The 18,743-nt window shown below is 37.5% G+C and overlaps 1 protein-coding gene across 1 annotated transcript in view; it reads left to right on the top strand.

The window, feature by feature from the left end:
- Positions 1 to 1,848: 1,848 nt before the first annotated feature.
- Positions 1,849 to 18,743, top strand: part of USH2A (usherin) — a 1,482,371-nt gene continuing 1,465,476 nt past the window's right edge. Inside the window, exons 1-2 of the mRNA XM_007952540.1 lie at positions 1,849 to 2,333; positions 7,849 to 8,014. Of these exons, the coding sequence (XP_007950731.1) occupies positions 1,849 to 2,333; positions 7,849 to 8,014 (651 nt within the window). The remainder of the gene's footprint in view (positions 2,334 to 7,848; positions 8,015 to 18,743) is intronic.

Here is an 18,743-nt window from a genome sequence, read left to right on the forward strand (position 1 = left end):
CCTCCTATCTACTGTTTCTGAGACTTTTTCTTTATCATGTGGGGGCAGTTTTTATTTGGTTGTTTTATTTAGTTTTTATAAGCAAATTTTGATGTAAAACCAGCTAATGTGTAAGGACACCCAAGAAATCTGGAGAAAGATGAGGCAGTCTGCTTTTATAAAGATTCACAGCCTTGGGAACCATATGGGGCAGTGCTAGTCTTTCCTACAGGGTAGCTACGAATCAGAATCCATTGGACAGCTGTTGGTTTTATGAGCTATCATGGAGTGAAGAGTCAGTAACAACTAAATGGTCAGCAGAAACTTCCCTCAGTGGACCAAGCTAGTAGAACATCAGGATATTTTGTTCTTTGTTGCTGTGCAGTAGATTCCAACTCATGGAAACCTCATGCGTGCAGAGTAGAACTGCTCCATGGGTTTTCAATATCTGTGACCTTTGCAAAGCAGATTACCAAGCCTTAGGCTCTTCTGGGTTGATTCCAACTACTATTAATTGAGCCCTTAACTGTTTGTGTCACCCAGATTGCCTGTCAAAATATTAAAGGGGCAGAATCCCAATTATACCTCAGAAAAGAGAAAGAGCTTTGAATATTACTTATTGCATTGCGGTGTGGTAGTGGCATGTCATTTTGATTAGAGAATTAACTGGATTTAAGTACATGAGAGTAGATAAGAAGGGGAAGACAACCTGAGGATTATACCATAAGGTGTACTGCTACTTTAAAATTACCCATGCATGGCCCCATCCAGGTCCCGCCCACTGCTTGAGGACCTAGCTGTGACTCTTGGGTCGCTCAGTTCCATGCGGGCCTGAAAGCAGACATCACTCTGAGTTTCAGGTAACCAAGTGTTTGCTGTGCAGAGTATTCTACCTGCTTACTCAAGCCTACCTTCCAGCATTCCTGCTTTGGTGGCCTATCTGCTAAGAATAACTGGGGGTTAACGCGGTGTCGCAAGAGAACGAGAGGGACAGCCGGCTTGTTGATAAGCCATTTTTCACACTGAGGGGGCTGATTGACATGCAATAAAAAATGGTAACTCAGCTTATTTATCAATACAATTACTTGGACAGTATTAGGGGTTCATAATTTAACCTACAGGTAAGTAGTCATATGAGGAAACATTAAAATAAACATTTGTTAAATATAAAGGCACAGGACAGACAGATGGTGTTGGATTTCTAATCAGCTTTACTATGAGCTTAAAGTTGCTGCACATGGTGGGATGAGAGGGAAAGGCCCAAAGTGCTTTCTTTGCCAGCTTTATTTTGGGCATCTGCAAGTTAGCTCTGTGTTGTAACATAAGGTGCATGTGTAAAAAAAATCTGTACAATTCTTTACCTTATTAATTAGATAGTGCTAATCCCCGAGGGTGGGGTAGCACAACCAGGAGTTACCCTGTAGTGAGACATATGACATAACTGCTTGTCTTGTGGACTTCTAGAGTGCTTGATTTACCTAATAAAAATCATTATATTTGCCAAAAGAATAACTATTTTGCACTTGAAACAATTCACTTTAAATGCTTTTTGAGAGGCTCCCTAATGCGTCTTTGTCCCGGGCTGGAAATTCTCATAGTTAGGATGAACTTTAAGTTTAAAGGTATCACAGGTTTTCTGTGACACTCTTATGTTTTTGATTCACAGTTACCAGCTGCTATGCCTGCCTTTGCCATTGCTAAGAGCGTCTTTGATATTATCTCCATGTGAAAATGTGTCTGCAGTTTCCAGAAAATGGAGTATCTCAGTGTTACTGAAATCACCCAGCTTTAAGTGTTGCTGGCCAGTGGCATGGGCCTTATTATTTATTTAGGATTGCTTTATCGGGAGGAGAATGCTTTTTTGTAAACATGAACTGCGTGGCTCTTTCATTGGGCTTCAGCTTCTTGTTTCAGGTCATAGAAGCATTGATCTTTGCCTATTTTGCCTCCATATCGTTGGCCGCCTCACAGGGTCTTTTCCCAAGGCTGGAGAATGTTGGCGCTTTCAAGAACATTTCAATTGTGCCAACCCAAGCAACATGTGGACTACCAGACCGAAGCACTTTTTGTCATAGTTCTGTGGAGGCTGAAAGTATTCGGTTCTGTAACCAGAGGTTTTGCATTCAGGATTGTCCATTCAGATCTTCACCCCCTGCATACACTGCCCTGTTCTCTGCAGGCCTCAGGAGCTGCATCACAGCAGATAAGCATGATCTGCCTCCCAACTCCTCCAGCAATTCTACAAGCTTTATTTTTGGAAATCACAAGAATTGCTTCTCTTCTCCTCCTCCTCCAAGGCTGGCAGCATCATTTACTTTAGCCGTGTGGTTGAAACCTGAGCAAGAAGGTGTAATGTAAGTAGTAGTGTGAGTATAAGCTTTCCTCGCTTACTCGCTGCCATCAAATTGATTCTGACTTACAGTGACTCCCATTGGGTTTCCAAGGCTGTAAATCTTATAGAAGCAGTCTGCTTCAGCTTTCTTCGAAGGAACAGCTTGTGGATTCAAACTACTGAGCTTTTGTTTAGCAGCCAAATGTCTTAACCACACCACCAGAACTCCCTAGCAGCTTTCCTCAAAAAAACAAAAACAAACAATCAAACAAAAAAAACCCCACTGCCATAGAGTTAATTCCTAATCATAGCAACCCCCATAGGGTTTTCAAGGTGATAAATCTTTGAGGAATTGAATTGCCCCATCTTCCTTCTGCATAGTGGCTTAGGGGTTTGAATTACCAACTTTTGGTTAGCAGTCAAATAAATGCCTTAGGCACTGTGCCACCAGGGTTTCTTTTTATAAGCTTTCCTAGGGCTCTGAAAAATCAGTAGTAGTGAAGATTAGTGCAACTTGAATATGAAACTAGAAATGAAGGCTAACATTTTGGAATGTATGTGATTGAAGATCTGCTCCTACATTATTATTAATTCATTGCCATTGAGTCAATTGTGACCCTATAGGGAAGAGTAGCACTGTGTCACAGGGTTTTCAAAGGCACAGTCTTTACAGGGGCAGACTGACTGGTCTGTTCTGTAGAGTGGCTGGTGGGCTCCAAGTACTGACTTTTCAGTTGGCAGGTGAGCACTTTAACCACTGCATCACCAGGGTTCCTATTCTACATTACCCTTTCCTATTTGAGTTTACAACCCAAATAGTCTTTTTTTTTTTTTCCCCCCTAAATTTTATTTTATTTGTATAGATAAAATGAATCATCAAAAAAGATTGTGTTGGAATAGTTTTGTTGCTGGCAGATATGTTCACACCAGACTCATTTATTTCTTAATATTTCAGCTAAATTTTGGTCTGAGCCTTCAGAGATAGGATGAAGCTCAGTGTAAGCATGGGGACTACTAACATAAGTAATTGGAATTTTCAATGTCTTTTTCTTGGTTTATATCAACAATCTATGACCACAAAAGTATAAAATCTTTATTAGGTAGATAGTTCTCTGCTAGCACAGTACCTAAAGCACTTGACTGCTAAACCAGAAGGCTAGCAGTTCAAACCCACCAGTCACTCCTTGGAAGGAAGGTTGGGCAATCTCCTTTCCTAGTGATACCACCTCGGAAACCCAAGGAAGAGTGACTGTGAGTTGGGTTCCACCTGACAGCAAATAGTAACAACAACAGTTCTCTGCAGGCATTTTATTCATCCTTGTTTCTCTAAGAAAAAATGTTTAGCACATGGAACGTATTCAATAACATGAACTGAATACAGGTCAAATGAATACTCAATCTCTGAAAAAACAGCTTTTGTGTCTTTCCCTGGTGGCAATTTCATCTTCTAATTAGTTAGGAAATTTGTACGTAAGCATGGAGAGATTCTCAAAATGCTTTATATTGATTATGCAAAATTTTATGTTGATCCGGCAGAAATGCCTTCATTATGTTTGGAGGGGGAATTCCTTACCATCTTTTTTTTTTTTTTTTAAGTGCAGGGTACATGAGGGTCTTCCTTTGAGGCTGTAAAACACATGCTTTGATTTGGGAAAAAAAAACATTTTTATTGACTCTATGATTTGCTCTTATGCTTTTTGAGTGTTCCATCTTTTATCTCAATGTTTTAGCCTGGAACACATGGTTAAGTGATTTGCTCCAAATTACAGTTTGCAGCCAAGAAGTTACCCTCATTATAGTCTCTGTGTAAGGCATAACAAACTGACCATTATTTCTGGTTTATTTAATCTTTAATTGTTCATTCTGTAGTTCTTTCTTAAGCTTATATCTAGTAAGTATTTCCCTTAAATGTTTAGAGCCAATCTGAGAAAGTATAAGACAGTTTTGAGGCATTTTTTGCTTATCTTTTTCTTCCTGTAGGGCTTTGGCCCTTCCACTTCTGATGTTTTCTTCTGTGTAAAAATCTTGGCTGAATGTCTATAAACTTGTGAAATAAACCAGAAAAATGTTATAATCCCATAAGGAAATATGACTTAAATTTCTTTGGTGTTTAGTTCCAATTTGACAAGTGAAAGTTGGCATATTTTCATTTTGTTTTAAATTTGGCATGAAAATAATTACAAACCATTATCCCTATATCTTTATTTCCTTTAAAATAAAACCTGTTTGACATTTCAGTAAACTTAACCCTATGTAATTAGGATCTAAAGAGCCTTAAAAATTTGTCTCTTGACAAGGGTCAGATTTCCCAATATACAAAGTAAGCATGGACTTCCTTGTGCTTATTTACTAATCTGCAGTGAACAGTTTCACATGTTTTGTGAAACCCATGTGAAATTTTTCACTACAGATTAGTAAGCACAAGTAATCCTGTGCTTACCTTACTTATTGGGTAATCCAATACTGCTCTTGACAATTATATGGCTAGGTTAAAATACATTTTCCAAGCTCACAGGGACATCTGTGTACCAAATTTGTCTTCTATTGGCATCATTTTATACAAATAAGATAGAGGGTATTTATAGAGGTGATAGCACATGGTTTATGTTTTTGAAATTTCCATGTATCAAGGTCATTTCCATTTTCAAAACTAAAATACCTATGGGAATTGGGGAAATTTCAGGGTGTTTGTACTAGATAAGTAAAACAAATAAAACATGGATTATCCAATTATTGTTTATTCAGGAGCAGAATAAATCCAGTTCCTAAATATTTTGCTACCTGCCTTCCTCTCACATTCATTATCTACCAAAGCTAGTATGTTTACAAGCAAACAAAATAGCAAGGAAGATAATCAATAACATATTAAGAAATGCATTTTCAGTAAGCTTGGGGAAATAAGTCTACAGTTGGTAAATACATTCTTGAATAATGGTCAAATTCTCCCTTGTAGATTTAAAGTCAAGAAAAATGAATAGAAGCAACTTCTTCTTAGATTGTTTAGGACCTGAAAGTAGGAGATAGAGAGAAATACTTTCATTCAGTGACTTAGAAATATCCAACCACAGAAGAGTTATAAAAGAATAATGCATAGTAGCATTCATATAAAACCTTTATTTCCACTTTGTAGAAAGCCTTTATATCAGTTAAAACTGTTCACCTAAGTTAAACAGAATACCTGCTGTCATAACTTTATTAGAAAATATATGTATGAAATGTGGTAGAGTATAAACTACTGAGTATTCTCCAATCTTATTCTAACCTCCCAAGTCAGGGACACTACAGATGCAAGTGAGAAGAAATAGTTGTCAAAGTATTCCCTTTAGGAAATGTTTTGAAATGTCTTTAGTAATAATTTTGATTGACCTATTTTTTGCTTTGTTGATGTTTAATCCTCAATTTGATCAGTCATTCATCATTTAAAAAAAATACTGTAATAAAATAGATATAATGTCACTGTCAAATAGAAAAAATGTCATTGTAATCATTTTTAAGTTCATAGTTCAGTGGCATTAATAGCATTCACTGTGTTGTGCAAACATAACCACTATCCATTTCCAAAAGTTTTACACTAATGCTCGCAGAAACAGTACCACCTAAGCAATAACTTCCCATTCTAATGGAAAAGACAGATGGATTGATATTATTACAGAGAGAGCACAGTGTGTTAAGTGAGCAAAGAGGAAGCCCTCTTTGCCAACCTTGAAGGGAAATGGTTTCCAGGATTAGGCATCATCAGGGGGAGAAATTGATACCTGAACCAAGTAGGAGGTAAACAGGTGAAGACAAAGGTCCAGGTTGCTCGAGTACCTGATAAAATTCTCCTCTCTTGGATGCATCACCTGCTTGGGTTCTTGTTTGTGAAAATCAGAGTGATGTCCATGTTTGATAGCTAATGATTTTGGTAGGTGTTTATAGCTGGCATCAGTGCTATTTCTCTTTAAATAGCAGATCTTTGTGAATCATCCACTCAAGAGGTTGCTAGCAAGTATTCGTAATATTCTCTCTTCTGCTTGGTTGAGTTGCTAAGTTGAAATGTGATGGAGAGGTATGTGGTTTGGATTCATATCTGTTTCTGCTTAGAAGACACATAATTCCAGAAATGGGCAATAAAACAATAGAAAATAAAATGTTAATATTGAATATAAATTATGTCAGTTTCCTAGGGCTGCTCAGTCAAAGTACCACAAATTGGGTGGTTTATAAAAACATAAATTTATTTTCTTGTAGTTCTAAAGACGAGGAGTCAGAAAATTGGCTGTGTTGATTCTTTCTTTGGGCTCTCAGTGGGAATCTGTTCCTGCATGTCTCCTAGCTTCTGGTGATGGTTCTTGGCTTGTAGAGCACTCCAGTCTCTGCCTCTGTCTTCACTTGACCATCTTCCCTCTGTGTATCTGTTCTCTTTTCCTCTTTTATAAGGTCACCCTACTCCAGTATAACCTCATGTTAACGGATACCATCTTCAAAGATCCTATTTCCAAACAAGGTCACATTTGAAGATACCAGAGTTTAGGACTTCCACATATCTTTTTTGGGATACAGTTCAAACCATAACATACATTCACATGTAAAATTAAAATATAAAAGAAAGGTGTCACATACTTGTTTAAAGGAGTTTGCAAGATATGCCATTGTGACACGGTCAAAAGAGATTTTTAAAAAATTTGATAACTGGGCTGAATCTAGGCCTAGAACTTCTCAGAAAATTCTTCTTTTTTATCAAAATATTCTTTCACTGTGTCCTTAGAAGATTGGATGACCTTTCATGTGAGATTGTTAACATTGTCTCAGTGCTTCAGTTGGGCTTCATGATCATGGGTAGGTAGCCAGTAAGCTCTGGTGGTATAGTGCCTAAGGCATTTGACTGCTGACCAGAAGACTGGCAGTTCAAACCCACCAGACACTCCTTGGAAGGAAGATTACTGCCTCAGAAACCCAAGGAGAGGTTGCTATGGCTCAGATCCGACTCAACAGCAATGGTTTTGGCTTCTGGCCAGCTGATGAAGGGGCCAGTGAAGCTGTGGCTGTCCTTTCTCCATTTCATTGTGGAAGTTAAATAGAGTGATTCAGATGTGGGGCTAGCGATTTTGAGCTTTCCATTTTCTTTATACGGAAAAAAAAAAAAAAAAGGAAGGATGTGCACTGATGACTCAATACCCAAGTGGGATGTAGTGTGTTGTGCCATTTCCTGTAAAAGAAATAGCATGGAACTTATGAGCCAATAAGCTAAATGTTAGTTTTGTAGAATGATTCAACCAGTTAAGTTTCTATCATGAATCTCTGATGAAGTGTGCTGAGGCTCTGGGCAATGTATTATAAATAAGGATTCTTTTTTTTTTTTTTTTTAATTTAAATAAGAGGGCTTCTTATTGGCATAAAACTTTCTTTGAATATAGTGACATTTAGGCACTTATTCATCATTCTCAATTGTGAGTGGAATTTGGGGTCGTTTGAACATCACTGTAACTGCACAATACCTTAGTATGTCTTTTGGTTGGATGCTGACCTTTTCTTCTCTTTTCTGGTTGCTTCCCAAGGTGTGTTATAGAAAAGGGAGTGGATGGGCAGATTGTGTTCAAACTTACAATATCTGAGAAAGAGACCATGTTTTATTATCGCACAGTAAATGGTTTGCAGCCTCCAATAAAAGTTATGACACTGGGGAGAATTCTTGTGAAGAAATGGATTCATCTCAGTGTGCAGGTGAGTAAAATAAAAAATATTTAACATTCGGTTAAACACAAGAACCTATCTCCCTTCCTCCTTTAAATGGCATCTACCCACAAAATTTGAAGCAGTATCTCTTAGATTTCAGGTATGTGTAAATGACAATTAAAGAAGAAAAATATTTAAATGGTCTAATGATGCCTTTCTTGATATTACCAACATTTTCCCCTCAAAATAGCTGTTAAAAAAAAAAAAAGCTTCAATATAAAGGCATTTGGAATAATAATATCCTTAGGAAAATTTTGCCTTATTTGTTTGTGCATTTTATTTTGTTCAAAAATGTGTAAGGGCTCTTTTGGTGTCTAGTACTAATTTAACTAGTCATGGCAGTATTAAAACCCCTGCCTGGTTTTTTACAGTTGTCCATTCTCACATAGCATCTGATAATGTGAATAAAATCTGGCTGTTGCATTAAAATGCTGACCTTAGAACTAATGAACTTTATACTTCAGACACTCAAAAGGTGTTAGATTATTACTTTACTTGTCAACTAAAGTTTGTACTAGACTTAGAAGCTGCTAAAGGCTGACATAGCTGTGAGATATCTGGTATTTACAGTTTCCGGAATAGAGGCAGAATTTATCTATTTGCTTCTTTACTAGAATGGCTCAGTGTAGCCAAAAGTGGCCCTTTCCTGTCGTACCAGAGGCACAGTGTATGCAGTGCCCAGTGTATGCGCTCTCTTAAGCATCCAAGCAGCAACCCCCATTACCACTACAGGACATTTGCACTCACATTTATTTTATGAAAATTATCTTTGATTTCTCACAGAGAGCAGACATCCTTAAAGAGTTTTGAGAGCTGTTATTTGGATTTAGAGTCACTTTGAGTATAGGTATTGTTGTTGATTTAAATACACTTTGCAACTATCTTTCTTTTGCATGATTATAACTGTGCAATTCTGCCATGTTTTGGCAAAGCAGTGCATCAAAGGAGAAAAAAAAAATAGATTTAAGTGTAAATTTAAATACAAATGCAGAGAGAAAACCACAACTGATATCTGTAGGGAGCCACTGACAAAGGAATATTCAGTCAGTTCAGTATGAAATACGGACTTAGAGTTTGCATTTAGGGCCTGAGTTTAGCAAGTGCAGTTGGCAGAGAGCAGGGTTTCCTTGCCACCAGAGTTCAGAGGATCTACAAAGGTGTAGGTCAGTCTCACATCAGGCTCTGACTATGGCACATATGGTTTCCATCTACCAGTGCTTACCTCCCACGTGTTCAGTAGCTAGCAGCTATAGAACTGATTTTTTTCTAGATCTCTAAGTCCTTTTCACTCACTGACAAACAGAATAATTGAGCTATAGTGTTAAAAATGTGGAAATAGGAACTGCTAAAGGAGAGGGAGTCTGCAAAAGATGTCAGGTATTTTTATATCAACAATTATTAAAAAAATCTTTTTTACTTACCTTTTTATTTTATATTATTTGTGAAACTGTGCCATGTTTTGGCAGACAGTAGTACATTAAAAGCATTACAAAAAAAAGTTTAAAATCTAAATGCAAAGAAATAATCATTCCTGAAGTACTTTCCTGGGAGTAAAATGCTCTTAGAACACCTACTGAAATCAGCATTATCATTTCAATACATGTCAAATATGAGTCATTTCCAAGTTTAGGGACAATGTCTTTATAAATCTTCCTCTTCTTTCAGGAAAAGGTTAACATACTTATGATTTAATAAGACTGCCTTATATCATAACTGTTGACTATCAAGAGAAAACTAGTCTTTTCCAATTTGTACATGTCCTTTATTTTTTTGCATAAGGTTTTTTATTTTATTTTTTTACTATTCTACATTTTATATTAAAACGATAGAACTAAATGTCCATAAAACTTTGGGAAAACCATTCTGATGAGTCATTTATTCAACTAGCAGTTGTTGAATATTTTAAGGGTGTCTAAGGTTGGGCAATCCTACTTCCGTAGTGATACTGCCTCGGAAACCCAAGGAGGGGTCGCTATGAGTCGGGGCCGACTCGACGGCAAACAACAACAACAACAACAATAAATGCTAGATATAGGAGCTTTGGTGGCATAATGCCAAAGGCATCTGACTGCTAACCACAAGGAAGATTGGACAATGTACTTCCATAGTGATACTGCCTCGGAAACCCAAGGAGGGGTTGCTAAGAGTTGGATTCAACTCAATGGCAGTGAGCTTGAGCTTGGAATGCTAGATATAATGAGCTCTATGATGTAGTGGATAAGGTATTCAGCTGCTAACCAGAAGGTCCGCAGTTGAAACCCACCAGGTGCTCCATGGAAGGAAGATGGGGAGATCTCCTTCCCTAAAGATTTACAGCCTTGGAAACCCAATGGAGGTTGCTATGAGTTGGAATTGACTTGATGGCAGTGGGTTTGGTTTGGTTTGGAATGCTAGGTATAAGAAATCAAGATTCATTCAAATGAAAATTACCCACTGCCATTGAGTAGACTCTGATTCATAGTTCTGCCCCCCCCCAGGGGGTTTCCAAGGTTGTAAATCTTTCCTGAAGTAGATTGCTTCATCTTTTTACTGTGGAGCAGCTAGTAGATTTGAACTGCTAACCTTCTGGTTAGCAGCCAAATGCCTTACCCACTGCACCACCATCAACAATCCAAAGCACTGCTGTTGAGTCAGATCCAACTCAAAGTGACCCCTCCTTGGCTTTCACTTTGGAAGTAGATTGCCAAACCTTCCTTCCAAGGAGTGGCTGGTGGGTTTGAACCGCCAGCCTTCTGGTTAGCAGTCAAATGCCTTAAGCATTACGCCACCAGAGCTCCCTAAATGGAAATCAGAGAGCAATTACATACCCTAAGATGAAAGCTTATATATAAAAAAACAAGAACTCACTGCCATCAAGTCAACTCTGACTCATAGCAACCCCTTTGGGTTTCCAAGTGGTATATCTTTACAGAAGTAGATTGCCCAGTCTTCCTTTCACAGAGTGGCTGGTAGGTTTGAACCACCAACCTTCTGGTTAGTAGTCAAATGCCTTAGGCACTTACAGGATTCTTTTAAATTGGATGCCAGTCTAATAACATTTAAGATTTTATGAAATTTATAATAATTTATATTATAAATGTTTTATAAGCCATGTGCTAATTATTTATTGGATACGAGCCTGAATACATTTAAAATGTTGTGAAATTTATAATAATTTATATTATAAATGTTTTATAAGAATTATGCTAATTACTTAAGAATTGTAAGAAGCATTTGGAAGAGGAAGAGATTTGGAGTTGGAAAATCTGAGTCAGGTAATGCCGTTCTGTAGTCTTGAGATGTTTATTTAACTCAATTTCTGCATTTTGATAATGAGAGGGTTGGATTAGATGAAAAAAAAATTAGGCACATTTGAAGTCTACATAAAAATTAAATGGACAACAGCAACTGTCCTGTAGGAACAGTGAGTTTATTTTAATGAGGGAAGAACAACTCAGAAAAAGGGTGAGAATGGTTGCATGACTTGAAGAATGTAATCAATGTCACTGAGTTGTACCTGTAGAAAGTGTTAAAAAAAAATGGAGTGTGGAATGAGACACAATTTACTGAAGTGTGGAAAGCTGATGAGTTTTAGGATTATCTAGTTAATGGCAGAACCAACTCCATTAGCAGACCATCAGACTTATTTTTATTTATTTTTTCTGCTTCGGCATGATGTCGGGGTACTTGTTCAGAAATATGATTTTGGCAGATTTTTCTAGCCAATAAGTGGACAAATACAACTTATCACTTTCATTGTATAACTAAACAAATTATTCTACTATGAAATGTTACTTATTGTTGCGTTATTCTAACGTGCTTAAAAACACTATCTGATTTTAAGATTAAGGATTTCTGTCATATAATTTTTCAGCTGCAATAGTCAGATTGTTGAGTATTACAGAAGAACTAGGGAGCTCTGGTGGCACAGTGCCTAAGGCATTTGACTGCTAACCCAGAGGGCTGGCAGTTCAAACCTACCAGCCACTTGTTGGAAGGGAGACTGGGTCATCTACTTCCATAGAGATACTGCCTCAGAAACCCAAGAAGGGGTCGCTATGAGTCAAAATCGACTGGACGGTAATGAGTTTTATAGACAGGAGAACTAAGGAGTCCTGGTAGTGCAATGGTTTTGTGCTTGGCTGGTAACCAAAAGGTGGGAAGTTTAAATCCACCAGCTACTTCTCAGAAGGAAAGACCTAGTGATCTGCTCTCATAAGATTTCAGCCTAGGAAACTGTATGGGGGAGTTCTACTCTTCCATACAGGACTGCTATGTATCAGATTCAACTTAACAGTACAACAACACAAATCATGCTAGGCGTAGGATGAAATACAAAGTCATTAACCTGGTTTTACTTTAGCAAGTTTCCAACTGTAAATCTGTACCTAATGTGTAAGTGTATTCTCCCCCATCCCCCAACATACCTGTAAATTGAAGAGTTTATTTAGCGTTTGTGTGTATGTATAAAAATAAAATATATATCCATGGGAGCACTGGTGGTGTAGTGCCTAAGGCACTTGACTGCTAGCCAGAAGGCTGGCAGTTCAAACCCACCAGCTACTCCTTGGAAGGAAGGTTGGGCAGTCTACTGCTGTAGTCATACTGAATTGGAAACCCAAGGAGGGGTCACTATGAGGCAGATCAGACTCCACAGCAGTGACTGTGGTTTGGTTTTTGACTAATGAACAGGCTCAGAAATCAGAATTTAACTTAGTGAAATAACATTAATGAACGGATCTGACATTATACTTCAGCAGAGACAGTGTCACTTGGCATAGATGCTTAGTGTTACTTTCTCATCTGTAAAGTGTTGTTGTGGTTAGTTGCTGTTGAGTCAGACCTGTTTCATAGTGACTTCATGTATGGCAGAACGAAGCACTGCCTGGTTCTGCACCGTACTCACAATCATTGCCAGGCTTAAGCTCATTGTTGGCTGTAACATAGGGATTCTCCTTTTTAATATACGGAAAAAAAAAAAAAAATCATTTAAAATAGACAAATCCCTGGGCAAAAATATACCAAGAATAGCCAGAAATACTGAACATTGGTGGTCTAGTTTCCTCAACAACGAATAGGCAACATTGTTATGGAAATGGATCTTACAGCTTTTATTCTATAACTAGCATTTTGAAGCTTCAACCTGTTGGAAGATGATTAGTTTTTATATTAATATTCATTTGGGAACTTGAATCTGACACAATTGCCAACTTAAATTTCACTTTGAGCTTTAATATATTGTCTATTTCAAATTATATCAAGCTGAAATTCATTCTGTCTTTTTTTTGTACTAAAAGTGGAAAAAATCAATTCAGACTTTTTATTATCAAATAGGGAACACTGATAACATTAGCTGATTTTTTAAGGTTAGTTTTCATATTGAATCAACATGCAGTAGTTATTGTAGGAGATCTTTTCTGGTTTTCTTTACAAACAAGTTTTTTTTAAGTATATAAAATTTACTTTGCAATTTGTTGTGAATTGGTAGGTAACGCAACTTGGAATTATATCAGCATTTAGTTGCATATAATTTCAAAGTAAAACCTCAGAATTCCCTACTAAAATATTTTTTTCCTTGAAGCAGTTCCACACATTTTATGAAATCACCAAAGAATCAGAATCACATTCTAGAAATTATTCTGAAATGTAGTAAAACAATTACTGTAATTTGAAGCTGATGAAATACTGCAATGGTGGAACCAAGAAATGATTTACCAGTGGAAGTTGATCACATTTTTTTGTGTGTGCTATTTCGAGGAGTCTTTAATATATTGACAACACAGGAGCCGCAGACGGTTCTGGCTCATGTAGTGTGAAAAAGAACTGTTATTCAAATATGATACAATGAAGGAAAAATGCACGGGTAAAATAAAGTTTTAGAAATCAATAGATGAAGAATAGGAGCTTTGTAACCATAGTTTGTTCATGAAATATGTTCTTTTGATTTATGTATTCAGTCTGGAAAAGGAAAGCTATTGATAGTTGTGGAGAAAAAACGCAATTTAACAAACATTTGTTAGAATAGATAAACCCAGTTTCTCAATTAATCTCTGGAATGTATACCCCCTTGCACACTTTATAAAGGTATTTCTACACCCTTATTGATTGAGGAACATAAAATGACTATGCAGTCTTATGAACGCTTCCTGGCTTCATTCTGCAAGCGCTATGTCCTAAGATTCCCATGGGAGGATCACCTGCAATTCTCACTCCAACAGAATCTCACTCTATATTGTTTATTTCATCATCTTCATTGCGTTACTATATTGAACAGTTTGCAACTGTAATTATTTGTGTGTGTGTGGTTGGTGTGGTAAACATTGTTTATGTGTGCAAAGGATTTTGTTTTTATGCAACCAACTGAATCTCATTCAAGTTAGCAGAACAGTTTTGGGTTGTTCAAAACTAAGTAAAGGTCGTTGTTGTTGTTGTTGTTATGTGCCGTCGAGTCAGTAGAGTTTAATTAAAGCTTTTCAGAAGAATCAGTCACAAATGATGATAATAGGTGCCACAATTGTGCGCTGATTATTTATACTGTAGTAAACATCGGTTTATATTGTTGCCGGTATACAGATGAGAAAAAAAAAGAGGCTTAAGGAGGTTAAATTACCTGTCTACATGGACACAGTATCAAGTTTGTCTGACTTTAAACTACAAATAATAAAATGCCATGAACCTGGTTTAACGTGAGGATCTAAGGATCAAAGTTTTCTAGGCCAAAAGGAAAAAAAAAAGACTTAAATGATATAGTGAGAAATAATTACAATACTTCATGTATTTTCACAGATTTGTACAAATAATTGAAATCAATATATTTTGCACCTATACCTTACATTGACAGAAGTGGTTTAAATGAACAATAAAATAAAAGATTTTAAATGAAATTCTTCTCAATATCCTTCTGGTTTATAGTAATTGGGGAAAGACTACAATGGGTTAAAGAAAGAATATTCTTTTTAAGTTGTCCTAATCACCTGATCCAAGCATAGAGAACCAATCTTTGTTATGATAAAATAGGAATAAGGGAATTCTTCCTACTTGATTAGGGTTATAAAACAATGCATATGCAAATTAATTATGCTCTATGCATTTTTAAAAATAATACTGTTTAGGTGAAAGTTTACATAGCAAATTAGACCCTCATTTAACAAGTTTACTACAAATTATTCGGTTACATTGGTTACATTTTTTCACAATGTGTCAGCATTCATGTGATTTCCATTTTGTGTATTCTCTTTCCATTAATCTAGCTCCCTGCTCCTCCTTGCCTTCTCATCTTTGCTTTAGGGTAAATGTTGACTGTTTGATTTCATACAATTGATTGTTTAAGGGAGCACAGTATTCACTGTGATATTGTTTATTTTATAAGCCAATCTATTATTTATCTGAAAGATGACCTGCAGGAGTAGCTTCCATTCCAAGTTCAATGGGTATCTTAGTGTGGTGCTTGTCTCAGGGGTTCCTCTAGTCTCTATTAGTCCAGAAAATATAGCTATTTTTTAGAAATTTGAGGTTGGTTTTACATTTTTCTCCTGCTCCATCAAGGACCTTCTATTGTATCCCTGGTTTGAATGGTAGGTAGTGGTAGCCACACACCATCTAGTTCTTCTGATCTCCAGCTAGAAAAGGTTGTGGTTTGTGTGGGCTATTAGTCCTTTAAAAAAAAAAAAAAAAAACACAACCAAACTGACTGCTATGTAGTCGGATCCGACTCATAGTGACTCCTCCTTGGGTTTTCAAGGCTATACCAGTACGCAAGAAGATTGTCCAGTCTTCTTTCCGAGGAGTGGCTGGTGGTTTTGAACTGCCAGCCTTCTGATCAGCAGTCGGATGCCTTAGGCACTACACCATCAGAGCTCCCTATGTACTAGCTACTTCTTTGAATCTTTGGTTTCCTTTGTTCTCTTTTGCTCAGATGAGTAAAGAAAATAGATGTTCTCTGTGCATTTCTTTTTTTTTTTTAATTGAGATTTGGGTGAAAGTTTACAGAGCAAAGTAACTTTCCATGCAGCAGGTCACATACACCCTGTCTCATAACATTGACTACAATTTACCCCAGTACAACAGCTCCCCTCCCACTTCCTACCGATGGTTACCTATTCCCTGTGTCCATCCCTTCATGTCCCCTCCCTGTACATAAACAGCCCTTCTTTCTCCCATAATTGTTCTCTCCAAGGAGAGATATCTATCTCAGAAAAATGTTCAACTCATATGCCTGTCTTTTGTTCAGCCGCAAGCCACACATGTGGGTTCAATTCCAGACCTGAAGGGCAGCTAGGGGCCATAGTCTCAGTGGTTCCACCAGGCTCAATCAGACCAGCAAACCTGGTCCCCTCCCCCTTTTTTTTTTCCCCAAGTGATTTTGAGTTTTGTTCCACATTGTTTTCCCTCTCTATCCAGGATCTCCTATATAGATCCCCCCTCCGAGTGGTTGACAGTGGTAGTCGGGCACCATCTAGTTCTTCTGGTCTCATAGTTGTATAGGCTGAGGATGTGTACCATGGTGTACCAGTCACTTGGACTGATTGTTTCCATGAATCTTTGGTTTTCTTCATTCTTCTTTGCCCTGGATGAGGAGAGGCCCACCATCACATCTACATGGCTGCTCGTAAGCTTTTAAGATCCCAGTCACGACTTGACAAAGTAGGAGGTGGAACAATGTTTTGTGTAGTATGTTATGCCAATTGAGCTTGATGTCCCCTGCAACTATGGTTCTGAGCCCACCAGTTCAACTACCTTTGGTAGCTGGCTGTGACCAAGAAGTGACTGCAAACTTGTCCCTTGTCAGCTCTACTATACACCTGTGGATTCTTACAGAATATACAAATACACTTCTAGGACCATTGTCTGCCAACCCTGTACATGGTCTTGGGCACACTGCCCACTGCATAGACATACATAATAGCTTAGCCTGTCTACCAATCTGTCTACCCATATACCCATGTTTTCCTTCACTGACAATGCAGTACTATATGTGCAAAGGGTTCATCTTTGTTGCTGTACCTCCCATGTACCTCTCTATGTCTTTGTCTTCCTCAATGCCACCACGTTGATCACTCACATTTGGTACATTGCTCTTCTCTTCACCCAAATCAATACTTATCTCACCTATCTAACAGTGTTCCCTCCCACCCCAACTCCTCCAGGGAATCAACAAAGAAAATTTGCTTCCATATAAATATTTCCTTTACTTTTACTATAATGGACTAATACAATATTTATCTTTCTGTGATTGACTTATTTCACTCAGCATAATGTCCTCAAAGTTCATCCACGTTATGTGGTGTTTTGCAAATTCTACATTATTTTTTAGAGTTGCACAGTATTCTGTTGTGTGTATGTACCATAGTTTGGTTATCCATTCCTCAGTTGATGGACACCTAGGTTGTTTCCATCTTTTGCTATTGTAAATAGTGCTGCGATGAACATAGGTGTGCCTATGTCTTTTCTTCTCATGGCTCTCACTTCTTTAGGGTATATACCTAGTAATGGAATGGCTGGGTCAAATGGTATTTCAAATTCCAAGTTTTTGAGGAATCACCATACTGCTTTCCACAATTGTTGTTGTTGTTGTTATGTGCTGTTGAGTCAGACTCGACTCATAGCGACCCCTCCTTGGGTTTCAGGGTAGTGTCACTATGGAAGTAGATGGCCCAGACTTTGTTCCAAGGAGTGGATCGTGGGTTTGAACCACCAGCCTTCTGGTTAGCAGTCAAGTGCCTTAAGCACTATGCTACCAGAGCTTTCCACAATGGTTGCACCATTTTACAATCCCATCAGCAGTGTATGAGAGTCCCAATCTCTCTGCATCATCACCAGCATTTTTTATTTTCTGTCTTGTTGAACTTTGCTACTAGTGCTGGAGCAAGATGGTATCTCATTGTTTTGATTTGCATCTCTCTAATGGCTAATGATCATGAGCATCTCTTCATGTTTGTTGGCAGCCTGAATATCCTCCTTTGTGAAGTGCCTATTCATGTTTTCTGCCCATTTTTTAATTAGATTGTTTTTTTGTATTGAGGTGTTGGAGTTTTCTATAAATTCTAGAGATAAGTCTCTTGTCAGCTATGTCAGCTATGTCATCGACGAATATTTTTTCCCAATCTGTAGGTTCTCTTTTGACTCTTTTGGAGAAGTCTTTGGAGGCACATAAAAATTTAATTTTGAAAAGGTCCCATTCATCTAGTTTCTCTTCTGCTGTTTATACATTTTGAGTTATGCTTGATAGTCTATTTATGCCATATATTAGGGCCCTTAAATTTGCCACTAATTTTTCCTTGAGGAGGTTTCACATTTAAGTCTTTGATCCATCTGGAGTTAGCTTTTGTGTATGGTGTGACATACAGATCTTGTTTCATTTTCCTTCAAATCTATATCCAATTTTGCCAGCACCTTTTATTAAACAAACATTCTCTTCCTCATTTAATGAGTTTAGCTCCTTTGTCAAAGATCAGCTGACCATAGGTCGATGGATCTATTTCTGGGTTCTCAATTCTATTCCATTGCTCTATGTGTTTGCCATTGTACCAATACCAGGAAATTTTGACTACTGTGCTGTATAGTAGGTTTTGAGATCTGGCAGTGTAAGACCTCCTACTTTGTTTTTCTTCTTCAATAGTGCTTTGCTTATCCAACGTCTCTTTCCTTTCCATATAAAGTTAGTGATTGTTTTTTTCCATATCCTTAAAAAATGTTGATGGGATCTGGATTGGGATTGCATTGAATGTATAGATTGCTT

Source organism: Orycteropus afer, unplaced genomic scaffold (genome assembly GCF_000298275.1).
Source record: "Orycteropus afer afer isolate SDZICR_OR568_19922 unplaced genomic scaffold, OryAfe1.0 scaffold00013, whole genome shotgun sequence".
NCBI classification, from domain to species: Eukaryota; Metazoa; Chordata; class Mammalia; order Tubulidentata; family Orycteropodidae; genus Orycteropus; species Orycteropus afer.